Source organism: Argiope bruennichi, chromosome 1, assembly GCF_947563725.1.
Source record: "Argiope bruennichi chromosome 1, qqArgBrue1.1, whole genome shotgun sequence".
Taxonomy (NCBI): domain Eukaryota; kingdom Metazoa; phylum Arthropoda; class Arachnida; order Araneae; family Araneidae; genus Argiope; species Argiope bruennichi.
Window position 1 is genome coordinate 13,492,909 of NC_079151.1, and position 27,937 is coordinate 13,520,845.

The 27,937-nt window shown below is 26.1% G+C and overlaps 1 protein-coding gene across 1 annotated transcript; it reads left to right on the top strand.

Annotated features, from left to right (window-relative positions):
* The first annotated feature begins 26 nt into the window (after positions 1-26).
* LOC129965674 (dnaJ homolog subfamily B member 14-like) lies at positions 27-26,882 on the top strand. Its single transcript, XM_056079779.1, has 9 exons — positions 27-403; positions 7,380-7,572; positions 10,070-10,215; positions 12,275-12,418; positions 13,092-13,157; positions 16,464-16,531; positions 20,494-20,603; positions 21,485-21,648; positions 23,518-26,882. Exons 1-9 carry the CDS (start codon positions 271-273, stop codon positions 23,640-23,642), a joined length of 1,149 nt encoding a protein of 382 aa, XP_055935754.1. The 5' UTR covers positions 27-270; the 3' UTR covers positions 23,643-26,882.
* Positions 26,883-27,937: the final 1,055 nt, after the last annotated feature.

Consider the following 27,937-nt stretch of genomic DNA (forward strand, 5'->3'; position numbering starts at 1 on the left):
TTTTATTTCCTTCTACTTAAGTGAAATGAAGTTTTCGATTTCAATACGGTTGATTTTTCTAATGCAAAATATTTGCATTTATTTTGTCTTTGCATGATTTTGTAAGAAATTAATATTTTCTGGTGAATTACTATCAGATAAGAGATGAATAAAACTAAATATCAAAACTGCTGTGGCTGATAATCAATATAATTTGCATGATGTTTTTAGCCTTGATACGTTTTATGACATTGGTTTTCATTTAGTGGGTGATCTTCATTAATTTCCTTCATGGATGGAAATAAAGACGAAAGCGAACATTGCATTTCTATTGCGCAGAAATACATTAATGAGGGCGATCGTGCTAAAGCCCTCAAGTTTTTATATAAGGCTGAAAGATTATATCCATCGCAGCGCGCTAAAGGTGAGTTTTAATTGACCTTTTTAAAATTATGTTTATTTACATTTTATATTAAATTAATTTATAGTATTTTTAAATGATTATTTATTTGTGCGAATAAAAAATTAATAACAAAAAGATTTTTTTTAAAAAAAATACGAACAATTTTAGCACGATATGATATATAAAGTATTAACCATTTTAATGAAACATTTCATTTTGATCAGGAATGTAACAAACTATATGATATTAATGTACAATAAAATTGAAATATATTTATATAGATGCTTTTTGTTTTTGGTATGTTTTTTATTATCTAATTTTTGTTCCATTGCATTTAAATTTCAAAGAATGAATGTTTCTATTATCATTTGAAATTGATTGCATTTTTTTTTAAAAATTCAAATTCATTTTATATGTATCTTACTCAGAGCAGGCCCTCTGGGTGAGGTGACAGATGCTATGCACAGGGCCCCAGGATTGAAAAGAATTAAAATAGTATTTAACATTAAAAATCATTGGGTTTGGAAATATACGGATATATTATTGTCTAATGCAAATGCCAATGGATCATATAAAAAGAATAAAAAATTCAACAAATAGAATTGTGCATCATTTAACACATAGATAACAAGAACAAATTATTTCTGTCTTAGGAAATGAATTAATAAGATTAAAGGCAGGATTAAAGCATCTACACACTGTAGTATCTAAATGTATTCCTGATCTTTCTCATAAGGAAGAAATTTCTGTCATTATTAGGTATACAAATTTGAAAGAGAAAATATTAATTATAAATGAATCATTTACAGGGTTTATAGAAATAACTGATATGACTGGAGAAGGACTAGAAAAAATTCTATTGAAAAGATTATGTAAGCTTGATTTGCTCTGAACCCTAATGCAATTTATATTCCTTCCCAATTGCATTCTTTTAATTTATTAATTTGTGATGCTACTTCCATTAACGCATATTGTAATTTTTTTTTTAATATTACAACATTTATATTGCTTATTTTCTGCAACTACAAAAAGCAAGGAAATTTTACAAAAACATTACTTTTAAACCATTATGTGACGCTCGTTGGGAAGCCGAAACAGATTCAATAAAAACAGTGTATACACAGTTTGCACAAATATGTAATGTCCTAAAAGTATTTATTGATGCAAATACCACTGCCAAAGCTAAAAATTTGTGGAATTCAATACCAGAAGTGCTATTTATTTTTTGTTTAATTGTATGGTTTGCAATATTGCCTAAATTTATCAATATCAATGAATTATTTCGATCAAAAGCAATTGTTCATGATTGTTTTAATTTTAGTTATTAAATTAAAACAGTCCAAAATTTAATACATTTTTTAGGTGAAGCAAAAGTGATAGTGTGAGTTCTGTAATTTGAAAAGTTCTGTAATTTCAATATTTCAGAACTTTTTTCTGAAAGAGAAAAATATTCCGAAATAGCAAGTTAAAGTTAGAATATCCGATTGAGGAATTGAGCTGCTATTTTTTAACAGTATAATTAATACTGTTATTGCACAAATAGAAGATAGTTTCAAGAGTATTTCAAATTAATTCATATTTTTCTAAATTAATTATTTCAGTCATTACAGAAAGTGTGTTAAGCACTCTTTCAGCAAATTAAAAATTAATTTTATAAGAATGAATGGCCGAATGCCTGACCAAAGAATTGTCTTCGGTCAGGCATTGTGTATAGAAGGCTTTAAATGCAGTTGCTATATTAAGCGTAGAAAATAAAATTGAAAGAAAGAATTGTAATCTGAATCTGAAATAATTTATAGCAAAAATAAAATCATGCATTAAATAAACTTGCAATAATAATATATGTTCATATTTGTACTTTTTTTTTTTACTTTACAAAAAATTTAGGGCCTTTAGTAGTGTCTTGCACCCAGGCCCCTTTATAGAAAAGGCCGACAGTGATCTTATTAAAAATCTCTTTACTTTTCATATAATATAGGTATTTACTCTATAATTTTCTTATTAGGTTTTAGATATATTCCTTTTTTTTAAAAACAAAAATTGATGAATAAATAAAATTGTTGTAGTTTGTTTTAATATAATTAAGTAAATTTTAAAATTTCTATTGCAGATCATCTTTTAAAAGGGCTAATTATGAATTTGGGTTGGAAAATTTCTAAAATTAGATCAGATTATTTAAAAAAATTCTAACTTTATAAATGTATTATGCATTGTTGATATTTTTTAAGAATGTTGTTTTTAATTGTTTACCATATCTACTTAGATAGAGATATTATTATTTTAATGAAAAATTTTAAATGATTGTTGGATTAGAAATAGTAAAATAAGTATTTGCCTATTCATTACTTTTTTTATATGTGCTCTTATATATATATATACATATATTACAAAGAATTTTATCTCATTGTAAAGTTCTATTTTTTTTTTATGTGAAAAAATGCTCGTATAAGATTTTTGTGTAAATACAAATCGTGGTAGAAGTATTTAATGTAAATATATCTATCAGTTAAAACTACTTATTAACCTGATAGTTTTTTAAATTATAAGTTTTATCAACAGTAATTCAAATTTTCTTTATAAAAATTTGTAGGAACCAGTCATTAGATGGACTTAAATTTGTATAATAGATGTAACTTCAGTTTTTAAAAAAATTTTCAAAATTCTTTTCAAGATCTTTCGAATGACTAAAATGTAATATATTAAAGTTAATTACAAAAAGATTAATAAAAATAAACCATTTTAAATTAAAAACAAAAATAAATATAAAATCAATCTGTATCATTATTTTATTATTTAAATTTTCATATTGCTATAGCTTAAAAGCTATAGCAATATGCTAGCAATGCTATAGCTTAAAAGCTATAGCATTGTGTATAAACAATGTGTGTGTATCTAATAATTTCAATTTAGTTATATTCTTAAAGTTATTATTTTCTAATTATGTGAATTCAAACTTCACTTTAATCCCGAGTTTACACACATCTAAAATAAATTCTGTCTGAATTAAATTTCCTTTTGATAAATATTATAATACTGCAAAGAATCTCATTGAAAATATATCAACTTTAAATTAATTTTTGCACATTACTTTTTTCCTGTTTTCTGCATCTCTAGTCAGAGTATCTAACTCTAATTTATTTAGAACTAAAATAATCTAAATTACAAATATTAGGCTAAATATTATGAAAAGAAGAAAGAAATCCATTATAAGGTATATGAAATTAAATTAAGATTTTGAACTTTTATTTTTCTGTAAATTAATCTAATAATATGAATTGTAAAGTTAATATTTTTTCAATTCCTACTATTAGCTCCCACTCTATATATCTTGTTCAAATTTCCAATCGTTAATAAATACTTTTTATTCATCCACTCAAGTTCAAATACATTTTTTAAAATTTGTAGTGGATGATACTTGATGTTAATGCAATTTTTTTTTCAAATATTAATTATTTAAATTTGTCTAGTAATTTTTATTCGGTCGCCAAATGGTTGTCCAAGTTTGTCGCCAAGCTCTATTTTGCCACTTAATATTGTAATTCTGTCATATGTATATACATATTTATATTAATTGTAATTATTTTATAAAAAGCAATTCATTTTTTTTTTTTGCTGACCTATGTAGGAATTGACTTAATTTTATATATATATATTATGTGTTTAAATAGAGAATTTAAATCCTTGTTCTGTTAAGTAACTTGACATAAGCATTCAAAAATTTAATAGTTCCATTGAAAACTAGAGTATGGCTTTAAAAAAACTGAAAAAAAAAAAACTAAAACTTTTTGACATTTTAATAACAAACAATTCTTTCTTAAATGACATTAGTTAATTTATATCCCACTTTAAAATTTGAAGTAAAATTGATTGAATATTCATTTGATTCTTATTGGATGTTCTTACTAAAATATTTGAGAATAAAGATTTATTTTTCAATTATTATATTATGATTATCTTAAACTTTAGAAATTATCTGTTGAATCTCAAAACAGTGAATATTATAAAGAAAGAAATATATTTTAGTTTATTAAAATTAATGTATTAATATAATAGATTTTAATAAATATTATAATACTACAAAGAATCAAGAAAACAATGAGAATTGAACTTAATATCAGCTGAATCACCTTGTCCGAAAAAGGTAGAAATATTTCACACATGCACACACACACACAAAAAAAGGCATCAAATTAAAAAAAAAAATTCAATTTCTTTACCTTACAAAATTTAATGCATCATTTCTATAACAATTACTGCAAAATTATGTCAAAATTTTTAGCACTTTTTCTGAAAATGACTCTTATTCAAATATTTGTTATAAAAAAAAGCTTACATTGTATAAATCAAAATATTCCTGTGGATTGTGTTAAAGGTAGTGCAGTCATTTCTCTTTGCAAAATTAGCATTCATCGATGGTGAAAACTTGGCTGATGCTTGATATTTCGTGAAGTATTCAAATCATGCCTCCCTTTTGTAGGTGTCAACATTCTCTTTTGAAACCATTTTTTAATTCACTCCATAAATAGTTGTGTAGATATTTGTTATTTTTTTATTTTAACTCTCATTATAAGGTGCCAATTTATTCAGTATTTCTTCCTGAGTTCTTTGAAAGAAAAATCATTAAAGAATACGGATGACTGATTTTTGCTGTATTTATCTCTAACAATAGTATTACCTCTAAGAGTCATGAACCTGCTTTGTTGATTCAAAGCATTCCTATATGCAGAAACAATTTTTTTCGAAATATATTGGGAATATATTTGTTTTCATTAAAAGATTGAATGTTGAGGAATTTTTATTTAGCAGAATTCTGAATTGTCATGGACATTGTTAACACTTCCTATACCTGTACAGGAATGTCATTTAATAATGAGGGGGAAGCTAAAAAAATCATTGTGATATTCAGCATTATCAATGAGTACATCAAGACATTACTTTTTCATCTGTATGTATTATATCTTTCTTTTTAGATATTCTTTGCATACTAGTTTTATGCTACTTACTCTGAAAAATGGACAGGTTTTACAAGGGGAGGTCATGGGTTGAAATCTGAGATCGGGATGAGATTTAGTATAATGATAGTGTACATTTAGAATTTTCATTCATAGAAATATTAAAACCAGCCAGCCAATTTTGAGAAAATTGTCATTAAACTTTTGGTGAAGCTTATTTAGTGATAACTTGACTCCCATTCCAATGATCCCGAAAGCATGGTTGTCTAGGTAACCATCTTGTATATGGAAGGGCAGGATTCGAACCTGGTTAGGAATTTTTTTCTTTTTTAATAACTTTTATTGAATTCAAAATTTACAAATACTCTTGATTAATATGTTTTTAATTTTTTTCATCCAAAATAAATATTTATTATTGAAATACATAATAATAAAATTAAAATTTTAAAAGAAAAAAATTATAAATACAAATGCATTTTTTAAACAAAATAAAATTATTAAAATTTAATTGGCTATTTACAGATAGTTTTAATTAATATGCTACTTATTTTTATGGAAGGATAAATGTTTATTCTTTTAATACTTAAATTATAATTTAATGTTTAAAGGAAAAATAATTAAAAGCATAACATTAACGGCTACAGATAATTTAACTTGTTTGCATCATTTTCAAACAATTAATTTTCAAATTCTTGGATTTTAATAATAATAAATTATCAATCCTAACTCAACGAAGCTATATTTATATAAAATTATTATATATATATATATACGTATTTATATCAGCTGATATTTGTTAAATCTGTAGGCAAAGTTCCCCAACTGCAGTAATCAAAAGAAATAGTAGAGAGCATGTGTTAATTTATTGAACGTGTAGGCAGATGGTTCAAAACATATTAAGCGTATACAAAATTCTTATTTAATCGAACATGATCAAGAAATGAATTCTTGCGAAGATAGTGTAAAAATTCAATCAATTGTACACCATCAATTGTCATCAGCAATTTTTAATAAGATAAGGTATACAAGGTACGCTGCCCAACTTTCTGATGAAAGAGAGATATTTTTAAATGCAAATGAAGTTGTTTTCCCATAGATGTCTTAAAGAAACTTTGCTCTTGTGGAGAATTATCATTTATCAGCTGTGCAAGATGTTGAAATATATTTTGTTTCCAATGTTTTTACTATAGTTAAAATTCTGGTTCTTGTATATACTCGAAAGTAAATGTATATAGGATAATTTTTTAGAAATATTGAATAATTTTTTTACAATGTTATTATTTATAATTAATAATTATCATCATTTATGTTATATTTATTACTATTTTTTAAAAATATTAAATTACAATTTAAGTATTAAAATAATAACATTTATACTTGCATAAAAATAAGTAGCGTATTAATTAAAATTATCTGTAAATAGTTAATTAAATTTAAATAATTTTATTTTGTTTAAAAAATACATCTGTGTTTATAATTTTTTTCTTTTAAAATTTTAATTTTATTATTATGTATTTTGATAACAAATATTTATTTTGTATGAAAAAAAAATTAAAGCATATTAATTATGAGTATTTGTAAATTTTGAATTGAATAAAAGTTATTAAAAAAGAAAAGAAAAAATCCTAGCCAAGTTCAAACCCTGACCTTCCGTATACAGGACAGTTACCTAGACAACCATGCCATCGGGATCATCAGAATGGGAGTCAGGTTATCAGTATATAAGCTTTACCAAAAATTTGAGACCATTTTCTCGAAATTGGCTGGCTATTGCATTTTAATATTTTCATGAATGAACATTCTAAATGTATACTATCATTATACTAAATATCATCCCGATCTCAGATTTCAACGCTGTAACCTCCCCTTGTTAGATGGTAAAATTCATTTAATTAAAGTATTGCATTCAATTTTAATTTAATTGTAACTTATTATCTGTTAATTGCATTTATATTAAATGCTATAAAATTGCCTTAGTTCTAAAAAATATCCAATAATTCATATTTCAGCAACTAAAAATATAAATTTAATTATATTATTTCCAGACCTGATTGAGTTGCTAGAAAAATTGAGTGATTCTGCCAGTGACTCCAGGAATTACAATAGTCGAGGGAGAAGTGCAGAATTTGAGTCAAGTGAGAACAGAACCCGAAGTTCATCTGCTAGGAGACGTACCTCTGCAAAAGCTGGAGAACTGCATCTTGACTATACAGAAGAACAAATTGAAGCTGTGCAAAGGTTAGGGAGGGGAGGGGAAGGAAACCCTCTTTATATTTACTTGCAACATTGCTATATTTGATCTCCTTTGAAACCAAACTGCTTTCTTATCTGTGTATCGGCTTTCTATCTTTCTTAATTGTTCAAACAGAAGTTATATGTCTCAAAATATTAAAAATATATTTATAGGAGCTACAAATATGACACAATTCCTCAGAAATATAGATTTTAGCATTTTCGGAATCGAATTGTATGATTCTTTAGATTGAATAATTTTATAAATACGTAATAATTCTATAATATTTCTAAAATCTCAAGGACTTTTTATATAAATTTATTAATTGTGTTGTTCAATTAACCATATTTTATATCTCAATGTTTATGCTTGGAATAATTCATTACTTTACGATTGTCAGAATTTTTCTTCCCAAGCCTGAATCCTGCCTACTAATGGTATAACATAGATAAGAGCTTGTTTCATCAATCTTAATGAAGTAGCAAAGTATGAAATGTTAATTGGTTGTCATGTAATCCACTGAGTCGGTATTGTTAAATGAGTATAATTGTAAATGAGTACACATATTATTTGCTGTTCTTAGTCTTTTATTACATTCAGAATTTTGCCAAGTGCATGTAATAACAAAGACTTAAAAACATGCCACAGAAGTTTACAGCAGAAAAAGAATTTGCATACTATGACGATATGGTTGAGTATAATTTTTCACTAAATGCCTATTGCCTTATAGTTTAACACTTATGGTACTAATTTATATTTTATCATTAATCAAAATGGCATTGTTAATTTGATTACCAAGACATTTTTTCAAAATTAAAGATATATCATAAAATTTATCATTAGATAAAGTGGAATATATAATTCATTTCCCAAATTATATTTATATACTAAGTATATTTCTTGCCCTTTCAAATAGTATATATCAGTAACACTATTTTAACATCAGAGTAACTAATTCACGATAATGAACAATTAAAAAAGTTGTAGTTAGGTTTTTGTAATTCAATGTATTTTCATGAGATATTTAGAAAGTTCTCAGAATTCAGAAAGTTACTTCATATATTCTTAAAATCTATAAATTATTATTCAATAAAATGAAATGTTTAAAAAAATCAATATATTTTTTTTCTTGAATTCATTTCTGCATAATAATTATTTAATAACCAATATATTAATTTTTTATTATACATGTTCTTCTACTAAAAACATCTCAGCATTAATAATTGTTTTAATTTATCTCATTATTTGTGCCTATCAAACTATCAGGGATGTGATTTCTACAAGGATCTGCAATTTTCTATTTTTTCCCACATCCTTTTCTACTTTTTTAAAAAATTTGCAGTTTAATTGTTTTAAAAGGATTACCTTAAAAATAAAATGGACAGAAATCTTTCTAAAACATAAATCGAGCAGCGAGGAACTTCAATGTAGAAGTTATTAGCTAAAAAAAAGTTTTTTACAAATTGTCAAGTCTAAAGAAAAAAACTAGTGTCAATGGAAGTTAAGAAAAAGAAAAAAATTTGGAGTTGTCAAATTGCAGGGAAAAATTCATTTAAAACAGCTCTCAAAATTTCGTCCTCATCTGAATCTTGTAAACAAAATGAAGCTGCTTGTTGTACCAATGTGAATAATACAAAAAAGCAAACTAGGAATGCCTATGTCAATGAAACACCTGTAAAAAAAAAAAACAAAAAAAAAAACGAAGTGTCAATAATGTGTCCCGAAATATGCCACAAAAGTCTACCGACTATTCAAGAAATTTTTGCAAAATATTCTATTGAGGTATGTTTTATAATAAAGTGCTTTCTCCTCATATTTGTCCTCCTATATGTGTCTAAATTTGTCCTTTGCAATGTAGTTCTTAAAATGTCTTTGGGAAAGTCTTATGCTATTGAGTTTTTACTATTATTATTACTTTGAAATAAATAAAAAAGCCAATTGGGCTGTAGTTTTGATAATTTTTTCTGTATATTAATTATTTAATTCATACATTATTTTATATTAAAAGTATTTATTTTATTCTATTAATATGTCAAATCATTAGAATATCAATAGAAATTTTTTTAACAATAATTTTGTCAAATTTCCACAATCTTATTGTTTATATTATTTCTATTTCGTACTTGCAAGACTATTTTAGATCTGTCATTGAATTTTTCTATATATTTCATAACCACTAATTTTTACTCTCTTCTATCATTTGTTAAATTGCTTCAAAAAGTACAAAATACTGCTTTTAATGCTCTATTTTATTTACGAAGGTTTTGTTTGGTTATTTGTTAAAAATTTGAATAATAATAGGTTTGACTTCAGTAAAGGATTCTCACTGGATCTTTAAGTGCTATTTCCCATTTTTTTTTTTTTTAAGTTTTTTTTTTATGTCTTTTTGTTGTTTATTGTTTTGTATGTTTATCAGCAACAAAAATTATAAAATGTATTTTAGTTTTATTATTTCCTTTAAAAATGAAATTCATGTTATAATATTTTTTTTTTTTTTTTAAGGATAAAGAAGTGTAAAGATTTTTATGAGATTCTTGGAGTTCCAAAGGATGCTGGAGACTCGGAGATTAAAAAGCAGTATAGAAAACTAGCTTTGCAATTTCATCCAGATAAAAATAAAGCTCCTGGTGCTACTGAAGCTTTCAAAGGTAGTAACTGTATATATTATAATACATATCATTGGTAGGTAGTGTGTGTGTGTATGTATATATATATGTATATATATATATATATATATATATATATATATATATATATATATATAGAAGAGAGAGAGTAGGTAGGTAGGTAATTGTGGTAGCTACAATAATCACAGTACATTGGTGTTTGATGTATTGAAACAGTAAAATAAGTATAATATTCTGATGAAAAATGAAATTGATTCAAATTTTGTGAAATTAATTTTGAAAAAATTGATTTAAAAAATCAAACAATAATGAGCTTAACCTTAAAAAGAAGGCAATAAACTTGACCTTACTGTAATGGTAATTTAAAAATTTTTAAGATATTATCAAAATAATTTTTGAATGAAAACATGCTTGGATATTACAATAAAAAAAATCAAAACGTTTTTAATCCATTTCCACTTATTTAAAATGTCATAGAAATTTTTTAATAATACATTTAATACTTCCAAGTGTATCAAATTCATTTGAATCCATCAAGTCATGTGTAAAGGTATTAGGTTCAAGCATGTAAATAAATGGGCATTCATAATCATGTATGTAGATTATGAACAATTTTAGGGGTCAGTATTTTAAGAAATTTTCTCAAATGGATAGAAAAATTTTCGTTTAATTTGGAACTATATTCATATTATTTATGAAAAAATTTAATTAGTTAAAAATATATATTTTATAAATCATATAATTTTATTTATTAATACTGTTTTTTATAATAATATATTTGTGGCTAGAATATGTTTCACATATAGGTTAAACAATTAAAATTTTGAGGGCAATTGGAAACATTATCTATATATGATATACCAAAAATCATTTTGATGTCAAAGGTAAATCATTGAAGTAATGTATTTTTAAAAATTGTTTTAAGAAAGACTGTTTTAATAATGGCTGAGATAATATTTATTATTTTTAATTAGAATTAAATATGAAGTTAAATAAATTAAAAATTTTTTTATCTATAGACGTAGAATTGTTATTTTTAAAATAACACAAATTTGAAAAATATGATTTATTGGATATAATTCTTTTGAAAGAAATTAATTCAGAAATACTGTACTACATGTGAATTGGCTAACTTTTGATTCATAAGTAGCTTATAAAATAAAATTTTGATTCCATGCAAAAATTGTATATATAGTGTCAATATAGTATCAAAAAAGTTTATATAAGTTTTAATTGCACAATTCGACAATCAATTTTATCTATAATAAAATTTATGAATTAAAAAAATCTTATATAATCTGTCTGTATTACTTTATATTTATGTTGCATTGTTTTTTTACATGAAATGTCCACTAAAGGTTTTCTACACCTCATTAGCTTGTGAATGGTGGTAATGATGCCACAAACGTGGTGTCTATATGTAATAAAGGGACTATGTGCTATATCTGATTAGTTACAATTCCACCTACTGGCAAACGTTGTTCTTTTTTTCTCCACTGAAAAAATGCAAGATATGGGAAAAGTCGATTACGAAATTGTAGAATATAAAAATTTAGTATAAAAAGGCTCTTTTAAAATAGACCAGTTACTTATCAACAGATACTTTTACCTTTGGTCTTAGTAGTGTTGCAGAAGTAGCCTGCACTAATGATTATGCCATTCAGAATGACTTTTATTGTTCAGAAGATTACCTTTTCTCCTATTTACACAAGTTGTTAAGTCACAGGTTTGGAAAATCACATTCAAACAAATACATGTTTTGCAAGTTTTGTTCTGAATATTATTGCACTAAAGGTGTCTTTTCATATTCAAATGCTCTAAAATTTTATAATTGACTTTTCCCATGCCTTGTACTATTTTTGACATCTGCATTGTTTCCATTAAGTGGTTTGTGTAATAAATACATGGTCATATGATGCAAAGGCATCAAGTTTGTGGCAATAGTTGTCAGGGCTCTCAAATTAATCTGCTGTAGGAGAACTATTGTTGATAATTTATATCTGTATAAAATTCGTTTTTCTTATTTGTTTCAGTAAATCATAATTAAATGCTTTTTTACTTATGCCCTCTCACATTTTAGCTATTGGAAATGCCTTCGCTGTATTAAGTGATGCAGAAAAGAGGAAACAGTATGATGCATTTGGTACTTCTGATAGCAAAAACATTAGGAGAACACAATGCCACCGCAATGCTAGTTATTATGAGTATACTCGAGGATTTGAAAGTAAGTTGTTTTTATTGAATTTGTCAATATGTTATTGTGCAGTGAAGTGATTTTAAAAAAAGTTGAGGAATGTTCATTGCTTTGTTTTTATCTGCAGTCTTTCCCCCCCCCCCCCCCCCCCCGATATTTAAGATTTTTTTTGTTTTGTTCTTTTCCAGTCCTTCTCAATTTATACATTCATACCATTTTAAAGAATTATCATGCAAATACAAAAGTCTCTATGATAATACATTTTTAGTTTTTAATAGGTTTTTCCAGGGATTGGGGGCTTTTAGTCATTTTAAGAATTTCTTGTTTAAGAAATATCATGCTTCCTGCTCATACTTTCATCCCTTCTCTTTATGTAAGAGAAATAAATGAATGCAGCTGGAAATTATCCTCAAAAATAATTATCATGTACTGATTTGCGTGGGGATTTCAAATTATATTTTTATTTATCATTTAGCACTATATAACTGTTTATATATTCTCTGTATATTAATAATGTTAGCCACTAGACCAGGAAGTAATCATGCATATATAGTTGGTTGTTTCAAATTTAAAATAAAATTGCATGTTTACTGTATTTGTTAGGTATCCATTTTAAATATAAATATGCTTTAACGAATTTCCCATTTTAGATGTATATAATGATATTTTTATTCAAATTTAATTCTTTAAAATTATTTTTTAGGTGATATATCTGCTGAAGAATTGTTTAATATGTTTTTTGGAGGTGGTTTTGCCCCTGGAATGTCTGGTAAATCTAACATTTAAAAAATTTATTAAAAACATACTCATTTTTTACTAAAATTATATTTAAGATATTTATTTAATGGTAAAATTATTGAGTTCAATAGTTATTATCATGTAGTTAAAACATATGTAAAGTGTTAATGAAAAGCCTATTTCTTAAATTATAAAAAACAGTTTTTGTATTGCTAAGGGTCAGAGGAACTTTTAAAATAAATTAATAATATCTGCATGGCCTGATACATGTTAGCGAAATCAGAACTAGAGAAATATAGAATAACAATGTAAGATCAATAGATAATAATTATTAAGTTAAAAAGTAATAATGATTTTAAATTTTTAATATTTTTTGTGATAATGATATCACTTGCTGAGCTGTAAAAATTGTAATTAATAACTGAAAATGAAGATGCAAATTCTAATGACAATTTTAATTTCATGATGTTTCTCCAAAGCTTAAATATTATGAAATCAGAAAATTTATTGGTAAAAATACAATTAGAATTTGAATTGCATAAAAATAACTAAAGTTTTACATCTCTTTCCCCCTAACTAAAGTATTGCATGATTCTTGCATGGGATCACTACATAAGTCCACTTGCTTTGCTCACTCACCATATGTTTATTTACCATATTTATATAGTCCAATCTATACACAAGCTGAAAGTATGTTTTTTCTTTAAAAATTTTCCAAAATTTCCACATTTGTATTAGTTAAAATAAAAAACTTAAAAAAAAAATCTTTTGGCCTTTGCAACATATGCCATGAGGGCAAATAAATCTCCAAGCAGGTAAAATGATCGAATAGTTTACGATCAATTCTGTGCTAAGTGACAAGCTAGATGCCGACATAGTTTTAACTTCATTAACCCTATGTGAAACTAACACATTTTTTCATTTATTTGCAATCTTTTATATAATCTATTAGATGTGGTGTTAGTCTTATTTGATGTGCCATTTTATTTTTTTGTTTGAAAGATGGATGGGAAGAGAAATTCTTATGTGGCACATTCCAAACTACAAGTGATCACATTTCAAATTCTAAAGTTTGGCTGCTTAGCATTTTTCTGTAAAGGGAAAATCTGAAAGTTATGATATTCTTCATAATGAAAAAGAAAACAATTCTTTTTCCAAAAGCAGTAACTTGTTTCCACAAAACAAAAGTAATTTTATTTAAAATTATTTTTTTCTTTTGTATAAGAAAAATATTCTATAGAAATGAAAATTGCTATATTTGTTCATCACTTTTGCTTTGAAATTTGCCTTATGTTTTCTGCGAGATTAGCAGATTAATACATAAATAATCATCGATAATTTAGCTTTAGAAAAAATTCCATGCTTATACATGGAAAAATAAGGTGTCTCTTCTAGTAATTGAAAATGGTTGAAGTCTACTTTAATATGAAGAATTAAGCTGTAATAATTTCACTTAATCAAGCATGGCAACAGTGCCAAGTTGTCAAATTCTTGATGGAAGACAATTCAAACAATATTTTGACTGAGGTTGTTTGAAGAATTACTCTTTGGTTACAATATTTGCAATAAATTGAAAGTGCATATTAAAGTATATTCCGGATTATAAGAATATTAATTACTAAAAACAGATTTGAATTTTTTGAAGTAACATAAATTGTTATCATTACTTTTTCATCAATTATTAAAAAATAAATCATCAGTTTTTTTAAAAAAAATTTCAGAAATGTTTATGTAAATATTTGAAAGAAATATGGCAGCTAAAGTATACAATTTTAAAATGTTGAAAAATCGAAATAAGTCTGTCTGTCATCAGTCTTTTTTAAAACTTCATGGTTATGCATAATTGATGATTTTTCTAGTTAGAATGACAGAAATTATTAAGGTTAAAAAAAACAATATTGTTTTGCAATAAATAAATATTTTCAAAAGTCTATCTTGGTAACTGCTTTCGTTTGAATTTGAATGACTTAATGTTGGCAGAAAGAATTTTTTTTGTGAGAATTCCGGAAGGATCTGGAAAGAAATATTTGCGATATAAATTATGTCTCATCACCTGCAAAAGCAATGCATTTGCCTGCATAGTGTTATGCTAAAATTTAATTCCAATTAAGCAAGTTTTATTGCACTGTTGTTGTTTTTATTACTGGACTTAAAATTTGAAATATTTCATCCTGGCTTTAAGTTCATTTTGTCTCAAACAACAACAACAACAAAACTATCATTGTCACACTTTTTGTCTATTCAAACATGTAAACAATCCAAAATTTAGTGCTGTTGTCAAATTGTCTGCATGCCAATTAAATGAAGAAGCAAACTTTGACTAAGGAACTTATTCACTTAATAATTATTTTGTTTCGTCTTGTTTTAAATTAAAGAAACCTTAGAAATATTATCTCAAAAAATGTGAAAAAATTACTGGAATAGAGTGGCAGATGTAGAAATTTTAGTTAGAAAAGTGACTAATTAATAATTTAATTCAAAATTCAATACATAATAGAGGAAAAGAAAGTGTTTTAGAGTAACAGTTGTTTGCTTCCTTCAATAGTGAACATTTAGCTCTCTTCAATAATAAACAACTACACCATATAATTTCTAATCATTGCTGTTCTACAATCTTTAAAAATTATACTGTGTTTGAAAACTTATCCAAAACAACATAAAATAATGAATAAAACTGTTTCTAAATAAATTTTAAAATTTTGCTTCAAAGTGCATCGAGTTATCATTACCTGTGTGCCAAATTTCATGGCTATAGATGCAATAGATTCTTTTGGGCACCTCAGACACATACATACGCACATAATTTTTTCTTTTTACAACTATTAATATCCACAGTAAGAAGCATCATATATGTACTAATAAGCCTTATTAATATATGTTATTGGAACCAGAAATCTTCTTCAAAATATTCCTTCAGAAATGTGCTTATAATTTGAAGCAAACGAAATAAATCTATTTCTTTCAATATATCATTAGTGAAAAATATTTTTCAAAAAGCAATTTGGTCAATTAAAATTATAATTAGATTTAGAAATAATTCAAATGTGAATTCTAATTTTTTTTTAAAAGGAATGAAATACATCTCCAGTTCCACTTTGACTACTTACTCAATATTGTAGTAATTGCAGCAATTACTATTGTGCAAATGTATTTTATTTGTTATTATCTCTTATTATATTATAGTTTTTCTTTTGTATCAAAATTTTCAGTTACAAATTCTTTTTTTAATTTTTAAAAAATTATTAGTTGCTATAAACAAAAAAAATTATCATTTTCTAAATAATTCACTTCATATAATGTAATTTATATATTTATAAACGTTCTTTTGTATTTTCAGCAAATTCGTATACTAGACGAGCCCAACGACGATTCCCTACTAGGGAGAGTAATACATCTCGGCAGGAGGTAGAGTATTCTTTAATATATGTATATATATTGGTATTTCTGACCCAATAATCAACAGTTTTTGAAATTAAATTAAATGTTTTTTTTTTTTTTATTAATCTGAAAATAAGAAATTGTAAACTTAATATCTTACAAAGTCTTTAAAGTTTACTTTGTCCATTTTAAGGTGTGTTTTTTTATTCGATGTACAAATTAAGAACAGCATTGAACAATCTGAAGAAGAAGGTAGGGGAGATACATTTTTTCCATTGAATTTTATTTTTCAAAAAATATCTCACTGAAATTACTGCATTTTTTTTTTCTAACAAGGTTTCTTGAAATGATTAGAAAGTTTTAGCAATTATTGGATGATTAATAATGAAAATTTCATCCTTCTTATGCTTGTTGCCAGCATTTTTTTTAAATATATGATAGAAATAGCTAAGCATGAATACTTTTATGTCAGACAGTATTTAATCTCTTTAAAGGTTTCAAACATTATTGATAATTCCTTATTAATCATTATTCTAGAGCTTTTGGATAAATGATGATTTTAGTCACACTTGTACATATATACTCAATGTCCACTTTATTATGACCACCTGATTGTTTTATGAAAATGTTCTATTGCATCATAGTCTTGCTGCTAGAAGGTGAGATAGGTACAAAAAGAAAATATAGGGTAAATGAAACATCTATTGTGATGTATTGCTTACAAAGAAATTGACCAAAAAAAAAAAAAGTGATTTAACTGAGTTTGATTAAAGGATGATGTAGACGCTCAGAGTGTCAGAATTAGTATCAGCAAAACGTTTGTACTTGGGAAGTTGTGCAGAAGAACAGTTATTAATGTTACAGAGAGGGGTCTGCTGAGCAGAAAAGTGGTTCTCAATTTCAGGCTTGTGGTCGTCGCACGCTACTGAATGCTCGAGTTGAAAAGAGATTTGCCAGAGTTGTTCAGTCCAGTAGAAGAGCAACACTTCAAATAGTGAGGAATTATAATAAAGGAGCAATTGCGAATGTCTCTAAACCAACTGTTCGCTGTACATTGCACCATATAAGTCTGGAAGTTTTGACCTGTTTGAAGCCCTCTGGAGTATGCTTTGAACAAGAGGTTTCCAGTTCACAAAGGAATATAACAATTGGACAATAGATGATTGGAAAAGTGTCATATGGTCTGATGAATCACATTTTGAATTACACCATGCAGATGGTGGGGTTCAAATGTTGACAAAATAACATAAAAGCATGGACCACAACTACATTGCCCACAGCACTTCAAGCTAGTAGAGGCAATGTTATGGTTTGGGAGATGTTTTCTTGGCACTGTATAGGTCCATTGATTTCTGTGAAACAATGTCTGAATACCCAAGGGTATTTAAGAGTTATCAAGACCATTCCTGTTATGTTGATGGTGTACCTTGATGAGGTTGAATACTTAAAGTAAGACAACACTCCTTGTCATAAAGCTGGCGTTCTCGTTTGATGGTTCAAAGAGCATGAAAGAGGATTTATCTTGCTTCCTTGGCCAGTATAATCACCAGTTCTCAATAAAATTGAGAATTTGTGGGCTGTGATCAAACAGGCCATCAGGAAGCTGTATCCAGTACCATGAAATGTTATGGAATTGGAATATGCAATTCACCAGATATGGTCTCAAAATCCTCCTATTGCCTACCACTTGTCAATATCTCATAGAATCCAGTCAAGAATTCATACAGGACAAAAGATAGTCCAATATTATATTAAGAGGGTGGTCATAATAATTTGGTCATTCAGTATATATATAAGTTAATTTGATTTCCCATTCTGGAGCAAACAGCATATAACTAGTCTTGAGAAAACATGGAGCATCCCCATCCATGAAATAAATTTTCTAATTGTCTAATTCTATTCTGGAATAAAAGCAGTAATCCAATCTTGTGGGAAATTTTTCCTTGTATTTTAAAAGTACTTCCATGGAACCATGAATCTAAATTTTGCATTATATGTTTGAACATTTTGAAAGAAATGTGTTGATTTGAGATTTAATTCAGAAATGAGAGAATACAATGGTTCGAGTGATTGATGAAGAGAGTGTAGTTTTATTTTTCTGCTCAAATAATACATTCCTAGCATTTCACCCACGAACGTTTTAACAATACTTATGTACTGAAATCCATTTTCCTCATTATTCGTTATGGATGGAACTAGTAATCTTTAATTGGGTCATGCCAAAATATTTCTAAATAAAGATCCTGCCACATACCTGTTTGTTTTCTACAGCCTATCCCATTTGTCTTCCACAGCATATATACAATAATGTTATAATTTTTAGGGGGGGGGGAGAAAGAAAATTATTTGAAGTATTAGTGGAGGGGAAAATTTTTTTCCCCACCCGATTTCTCTTAATAAATAAAATAAAAACATGAGATATGCACATAATAAAACACAGAAATAAAAATATAAGCAATCATGATGTGGGAAATATCAAATAAAATTTCGTGAATTATTTTCTTTCATTTTCTTTTTGATATTTTTCCCTCTTCAGTGCTCTTGGTAAAAATCTTGCACTGTCTTAATAATAGTTTTTATTGACATTCAGTTTTCAATTAATGTAATATCGTGATCCTAATCGATCAAATAAGAAAATAGTGTAACAAAATGTTATTTTTATTTGCAGCCTTATATATGTACACAAAAGCAACATGTTCTCATCTAGGTTAATATTATTTATAAAATTCACACATTAGTTGCAAGTTTAATCATGAAATAGTTCTTCAATCAAATTGGAGAATGGACACCAAAAGATGCTAACAGGCCAGTAGTTCAAAACGGCTGCTCTAGGGATCGCTCCAGAAATCCACCAATCTTTATTAGTTGAATCCTAACACAGAAATCCAAATCACACGGAGCTTCTAACAAAATCAGGAACAACGATATCTGTCCAAATTCCCCTTCAACACCTCTCATTGCTCTTCTGTCTTCTCCCTCTACAAAAAAAAATAAAATATATTGCATTTTATTTCCATCAGATCTCCGCCTTTGATTTTTTCATTGGTGAACATGAGTTTCCTATCACCTAATAGTTGCTTAGCAATGCTTCCTTAATGGGCTTCAGTCGATCATGGAAACGTCTGTTCAGGATCTATCTTTGTAAGGGAATTAACATGTGCTTGGAAAGGGATCATCCAGGATCCCTTTCCAAGCACATGTTAATTATAATCAATTCACAGCTAACTCTGGCTAAAGTCCATCTGACTTTGACGCTTAATGACAATGATTGCTCTTGATTAATCGTTTCTTGAAGATTTGAAGAGTCCCGTCATAAGGGGGAAAAAAAAAAGTTTAAAATCTTGATGTTTTGACGTTCTTCTTCCTTGAAGACATGATGGATCTATTTGAAACTACGAGATACATATCTGTGGCTTTTCACATGGATACAAAAAAATGAGCAGAGACAGTGACTCTACTAGTAAAAAGGATCCTTTTAAAAGGTGCTGTTACATCTGGCTGGAATGCCAATTACCATGTGAGGAAAAAGGGAAAACATTTACAATGTTCAAGAGAAAAAAAACTTTTTTTTGTAATTACTTAGTTTTTATAGAAAATGGCAGAATAGACATTCATTCAGGCCCCTCATTCCCCTGCTCAAGAAGCTGGCTGGATATTATTGGTATTTAATATTATTATATTCAGTTTTTATTCAAAATTTTTTTTATTTAATTATTTGTAAATATGTATCATGGCTGCATTGCATTCATAGTGTTAGTATTTATTTTTTTCCATCATTTTTCATTAATTTAGTATTTAATTTTAAAAAATCTTTTGCTTAAAATTGGGGACATTAATTTTTGAATTATTAGGAAAAATTTTTTATTCTCTTCAATTGGCAAAATGTCCAGAAGCATAATGTGTTTTTGATTTGTTCTATTTTCTTTCTTTATTGTACTTAAGAATGAAGAATATTACGATTTTCCTCTATTATTTATTGTTACTTCCAGGCAAACTACTCTGTGATGATGCAGATGCTACCAATTCTCTTTCTTGTTATTCTTTCTGTTTTAACAAGTTTTTTCATTGCTGATCCAGCTTATAGTCTTACTAAATCACTGTAAGTATTTTCTTTATCCCTGTATATATTCATTATCTTATTACCAATATCTTTTATTATTGATTAACTTTTACACATTTTAATAATCTATTAGTCAATCATGAGTCAAAATAGTATTTAATCTAATCATAAATAGAACAAAGCACTTTGAAGAAATTGGTTTTTTTAAGATGTTCATTTATAAATTTTGCCTACAATTATCAAAATGTATCTGTCTTCAAATTAATAACAATTTTAGTTTCTGTCTTTTAGAAAAGTTTCCATGAACAGAAAAATTAAAAATGTTTTGACTTTTCTATAATTTTGTTTTAAAAATTCTGTGTGCAAGTTCTTTAAAATTTTGTATAGAAAGTACATTGACATGATAGAAATATTAGGAATATCAATTTATTCGCTGTTGATTTGTATTGCATATTTTCATTTTCAACCTTCTCATTTCAATTGCTTTCATGTACGTAGTGTATGATAGAAGTAAATTTTCCTGTCTTACTGTAAATCTGTTGTTTTAGATCTTTGATAAAATTATCTTAAAGAAAATCTTGTGTTTTTCAGCAAATCCAATGAAAGGAATCTAATTTATTTGAATAATAGATGTTATCATTATGTAAATATATTTCTTTTCATAATAATTTTTAAAAATCATCAAATTAACAAGAGTGAGCTGTCGAAATATTAGTTTATTTAAAGTATCAATCTTATATTGTATTATCTTTATATTGCATTATAAATGAGACTTTTAAAAAAAAATTCCTTATGATGATACAGAAAAATAATGTACGGTAGATTTTTTGCTAATATATTTCATAATTTTCAGGGTTTATTATTTGATTCATGCGATTTTGTTCTATATTGCCTTTTGATGAGAGAACTGTGCTTTACAGAAAATATCCATATGAGAAGCGGACAAGTAACCTGAGGGTTCCATATTATGTAAAAGAAAACTTTGCCTCTGAATACCAGGGCAGTGTGCAAAGATTAGAAGCCCAAGTAGAAGAAGAATATATTGCTAATCTAAGAGGTTCCTGTTTCAAGGAAAGAAATTACAGTAAGTTTTTAAATTCCTGGTAGCTTTTTGAGTAATATATAATCTTTTTATCGTATTTATGAAATCGAACGCATGTATGCTTCCTTAGACTATATACAGTTCTTTATCTCTGAGTGGGTTTTAAAATTTGGTGCATGTGTTCCTCGGAATCTATATAGATTAATTGTACAGTTAAAGAATTACTATATTCCATTCCATTTAGACAAAAGGGGTTTTGTCTCATATGGATATTTTCCTATAAAAGGGTCTATCTTTTTGTTAAATTATTATAAATTTAAAATTGAAATAAAAAATATTATAAATTTAAAATTAAAATAAAAAAATAATATAAATTTAAAATTAATTAACAATTAAATAATATTGTATTGCACTGATTTCAAAGACATACTTTTTTAAATATTTCAATGGATACATTCTTGATTATTATATTCTAGCTTTGCATTTTCTACTACCGATTTTTTGGCCTATTAACCATATTGGGTAGATGGATTTTGGTTTTGCATTTGTATGTAAAGATTAAAGAAAATCTGGATAAAAAGAAATTCTAAAATAGAATATGTATGAATATGGATTTGCTTCTAAAATAGGACGAGTGTGTATGTGGATTATATAATCAACATAAAATCAAGAATATGTTAACATACAACAAAAAAATGAATAAAATGAGCACAGTGACATTCCAGAAAGCACATGTTTTGATCCTATTTCAAGATAGTTGAACTGTATTCGAAGTTTGCAAATATTAGATTTCTGTTTTTAGTATCGGGTGACATTTAAGACATCTACATTAAATATTATTTGAAACCAAAGAAATTTTTTGGTTATTTTTTCTTAATATTTTATTTTAAATTAAAAATTAATTTGTCAGTATCAGTTTTAGAAACTTCATATTATTCTTATGGCAAGATTTATTTTGTAAAAATGTAGATAAGAATTGCAAGTTTTTTTTTTTTACATACTATGCAACTAAGGATGCCATTATCCTAAAGCATTCGATTAGTAATTCACAAATCATTATTATTTAGGATTGAGGGTTTTAAAATACAAGAATTTGAAAACTGTGCATCATAGAATTATATGTATTTTGCTTTTTCTTACACACATAATGAACAAATAAAAAATTATTTTTTTATTTGTAAAATTTTTCTTAATACTGAAAATATAAAATATGTTTAGTTTGAAAAACCCTAATAAAACAATTGATATACTGAAAATATCATTATTATTTTAAAATGTCTGATAAGCAATAGAATTAACTAGTTCGATAGTAACATGCACATGAATAGTAACTTTAAGTATCGATATATATAGCTAGCAACTATATCAATTGTAATTATAAATAATTTCAATGTAAATAATAATAGTTTAACAAAATACTCAAAAAGGGCTTTTCATGTAATTATTATGTTAAAAAATAACTCTATTGGATTTGAAATATCTGTTTGATTTGTTAAAGGATTTAATATAGATCTAACCAAAAAAATCTAGCAGAAAATGGTTTGGCAGCCAAATATTCCTTATTTATTATTTTTCCCCTTAATACTTCTAATATTATAGCTCTATTTTGGTATTTAGCTTTAGAAATTTTTCTACTTGTTATGTAAATATGGGAATTTTTTTTATTATGAAAATTTTTGAAGATATTAAATTATTTACATAGTTCCAAACGCTTTTTAACATATTTGGTTGCTTTTATGTTTTATTTTAAAATATTCTGAAGAATTAGAATACTTCTAAAAAACAATATTCAAATTTATTTTCCAAGTTTTGACAGCTTTTTAAAGTTACTAGTTGAGAACTCAGGTTGTGAAATAAGTTCTTGACTCATTTGTTTTTTACTAATAGTATTTTCAATTATTTTTTCTGTAGGAGAAAGTATGATTTGGAGAGCTAAAAATTTCCGTGACCGCCTTTTAGAAGAGAAAGCCAAATCTTTGAAGACTCCTTCATGTGACGCCTTAAATGAGCTCTATAATAGTGAAAGAGTGTGGTGAATAATCTTTATTTGTTTACAAATCCCAAAATAGTAACCTGGAGTTGCCTTCATCACATCACGTTTGACTTTTATAAAACTACAATATGCTGACATTCTTCTATTGATTTAACTGTCCATATTGTGGTGGGCCTTCCCTTTTATGGAACCTGCTTTTCTTATTGTAATTTAACATTCTATATCTTTTTCCTTCTTTTATTTACTTGAGGTCTATGGAATTATAATATGTGATAGTATTGTGTCCTGTTCGTGAGAATGGCTATTATGATATTTTCAGTATTTATTGAAAGTTCCCAATGCCATATTACTTTTATAATAAGAAAAGAATCTTATGGTGTTGTTAAGCCAATATATTAACATTAGAAGTTTTTGTAATAATGACAAAAATATTTTTATTCATATATATATGATATCCTTAGCAATAAGTATGATAATGTTTTCAAATATTCTTATCTTTTGTAAACGATTCTGGTATGCATCATTTATTATTTTCTATTTTTGCAAAATTAACTAAGTTTCATTTACTATAGCTAAATGAAATCAAATAATACTCCATTTTTTTTTTTCTATTTATACACAATGCCAAGCATACCTACTATGGAATATGTTAAATTACAGATAAAATTAAGTTCATATAGTTTTGAAATTATTGCTTTATAGAATTTTGAATTTCATACTTTAAGATATTTTGTGGATTTTTTTAAAGATATTGTGCTTTTTTATTATTTAATCATTTTTTATGAATGATAATGATCTTTTTATCAATTTTCTGTATGGAAACTCAAAATAATGGATCATTAAACCCCACCTGAATATGGTTTTTCTATGGCTGATATGTGTATAGTACTCATCACGGTGATAAATTCTTTAAATTTATTTATTTGTTTATTTAATATGTGTTTTGCACTTATTGTTTTCTACAAAGTCTCAAAGAAATGTTAGTGATGAGATTTTCTATTACCCAGTGTGCACAAAAATAGAAGGTTTATTTATTATTATTATTTGTGATAATATGGAGATAAGAGTTCAAAATTTTTATGACAGCCTTATAAATTTTGAATTTTTATCTTTTATACTGAGTTCATAACTAATTACAATTGCTTTTTGATGATTTCTATGCAATAATTAACAGTCTTGGATAATGGATTTTTTTAAAAAAATCATCTTTGAGAAGCATTTGCTTTTTCATTATTCTTTTTGATCTTATAAGCATTTACACTTTAAATACAATTTTTTTTTAAAAATATTTATCCTACTTTATATTAAAAAAAATTTGGCAATTTTATTTCTTTAATAAAATAGTTATTATTTAGAAATACACATTGAGTTGTAAGAAAATTATGGATAGTCTTCTTTACATCACTTCATATTCAACAAAATTTTAATGATTATTTACTAGTGCAAGTAACTTTTTAGGAATTTGAATTTTGAACTTCTGTGAACACAAAAGTTTACAATGTGGAATGTTAATTTGAATCCTTGTATGGGGTAGTATCTCATTTGAGATCTTTGAAGTACTCTTTCAGTTTAATCTTGAGTCTAAATATATGTTTATTTTATTGGCATTTAGTGAAATACTGATAGAAGCATATTAACTATTCCCAGGATCACTTTCAGATGTTTTGAAAATATTTATAAATAAACATTATCAACTTTTAAAATATGAGTAAGCTTTTTTCTTTTTTTTTTTTTTTTTTTTTTGCCATCTATAAAGTTATTAGAAATGTCAGATTTATAAAAGTATGGGTTGGAAATGGATATATTGTAAATTGAAAATGACTATCATTGTCATAATTATGTTGGTTTAAAACATAACAATTAATAGTGAAAAAGTAGTTTTTTCCTCCTAAAATAATAAAATGTTAGTGACTATGTACTCTGTATTTTTTTTAAAAAAATAATCTTTTAGTAAAATGTTTATCCCAAACTATAACATTTACCTTGTTTGATACAGAATTTGACTTTTTTTTAAAAAAGCTAACTTTGTCCTTTTAATATTCATATATATCTTGGATGTGTGTAATTTATTTTCTATTCAGAATCAAATGAACAACCAAAAAAGATATGAATATATATATATATATATATATATTTAATTCATGGATTTGTTTTGATAGCATTATAACTAATGAACCCGTTGATATGTTAAGTGTTGAGTATTTTAGTTACACTGATTATTTGCATACTGTTACTACTTTACTGAATTATTTTATTTATTTTTGTTTTCTTGAAAACTTTCTTCATTCGTCTAATAAGATTAGATGCTTAACACAACAATCAACTCACATTTCTGCTCTCCGCCCCAATATTGTGAAGATGTGAAATTTCAGCATCTTTTGTCATGAATTGTCAGAAAACATTTTCATTTTTTTTTCTTGCACCTCCTCCTCTTTTCAGAATGTTACATTTAATGAATTTTGTTTGATTCACATTTTCCTTTAAAAGTGTATTGTAACAATCATATTGTTGTGAATGTACATATTGTATTCAATAATAACTTTTGTATACATTTTGTATCTACTGAACTTTTTGTTTTCATTTTTATAGTATTACATGTTTCTCCAAACTGTTATATTATTCTTCGATGGATATATTATTTTGTAAGTAAAAAGAAAAATAACTGGTAAAAATTTTCGACGTTCTTATCGTATAAATGGATAATTGTATTTGTATGAAAATCGTAAATAGTGAAAAAGTCCTTTTTAAAAAAATATTATTCCTTGATATTTTAAATTTTATCATTCTTTAATTTTTATATTTTATATTATTTTTTGTTATAGTTCCTAGCTCTTTATTTCATAGCTAATTAGCACCGAACAATTGTACTTACACATATGCTTTCCGTATAATCAAGAACTGAGATGAACTGATGACGAATTCAAATGGAAGAAATATCTGTTTTATGATATAACAGAAATTTGTATCAGTTATGAATATGTTCTCTCAGTCTGCAGAGAAGTCATATCTTTAAACACTATCTTCTTTCAATTAAAGACATTTCACACGATTATATATCGAGAATCCTTATTTCTCAATCACCCAGTCTTTAATAAGGCAATAGGAATCTATAAAAATTATGAAAGTATGTTTCAAGAAACTAAGTCAGATATTTCTCTTTATATGCTTTTCATAAATTTCTAGGATTATTTAGCCTTTTGACTTAAATGATTAGAGGGTTGATTGTAAAGAGATACAATGTAAAGATGCAAAATGATTCCTAAATAAACAAGCTATTTTTTTCCTTGTGTCTGCTTCATTTTGTTAGTTTAAATCTGTGATATGAATCATTTTCTTTATTTAACAGCGAACTTTTTAAGCATTCAATATCTAATTCTTAATTTAATTTGAAATTATATAGTTTCTAATTATTTTAGATTAAAAAATGTATTTTATAATCCATGAATAGATTCAATATAGCTACATGATGTTTAGAAAAATTAAACTTTTAAGAAATTATGATGAATGCCTAATATTGAAAATTGGTGTTTTTGAAAATATTTATAATGGTTCTGACTGCTATAATTTTTATAATGTGAATGTCAATTATGTTACATAGGACAAAATGCCATAAGGAACAATTTCAGTCTGTGAAAAATTAATCTAATTTCCTTAGAAATAATAGAGATAAATTTAGTCCTGCCATGCACAAATACTCATCTACTTTTTCTAGACTATTTTTTTGTGAAGAAAGCATTAGGATTTCGTTATAAAGAATTTATCTTGACCTCTGATTTTTCTAGCAAGTTTATGCCTGTAACATGCTTTTGTAAAAGGTGTTACAAATGAGGGCAATTATATATACTAGAATTATTATGTAACTAGACTGCTGTTTAAATTACATAGTAAATTCAGATTAATAATGTTTTTATCAAAATTTTCTTTCTAACTGCTAAAATTCAAACTTAAAAATATGAAGTTCTTCGTTGTGCGAGTTTCCCATACATCTCGGAATGTAATACTTATAACTTCAATTTTTGTAAAGTTTTTTATAGTTTAAATAAAAAAGCTGCACTCATTTTATTTACAGTTTTACTTCCGAAATGGGATTTCCTTTACTGAGTTAATAAAAGTTATTAACTTCCTATTTGTGCTTAATTTCTTAAACTCAACCAACCCAAAATTACCAGCAAAATGCAACGTCTTATTTACTTGTCTTCCTGTTGACCATTTTACCAAATGTAGTTATGTTGTTGTTGCTTATAACACTTATCATAGACAAGCCCACTGACGAATTCAACCATTCTAAGCCTAATTTTAGCATCTTTTGTTTCAGTAGCGCCATATAGGGCCAAGAGT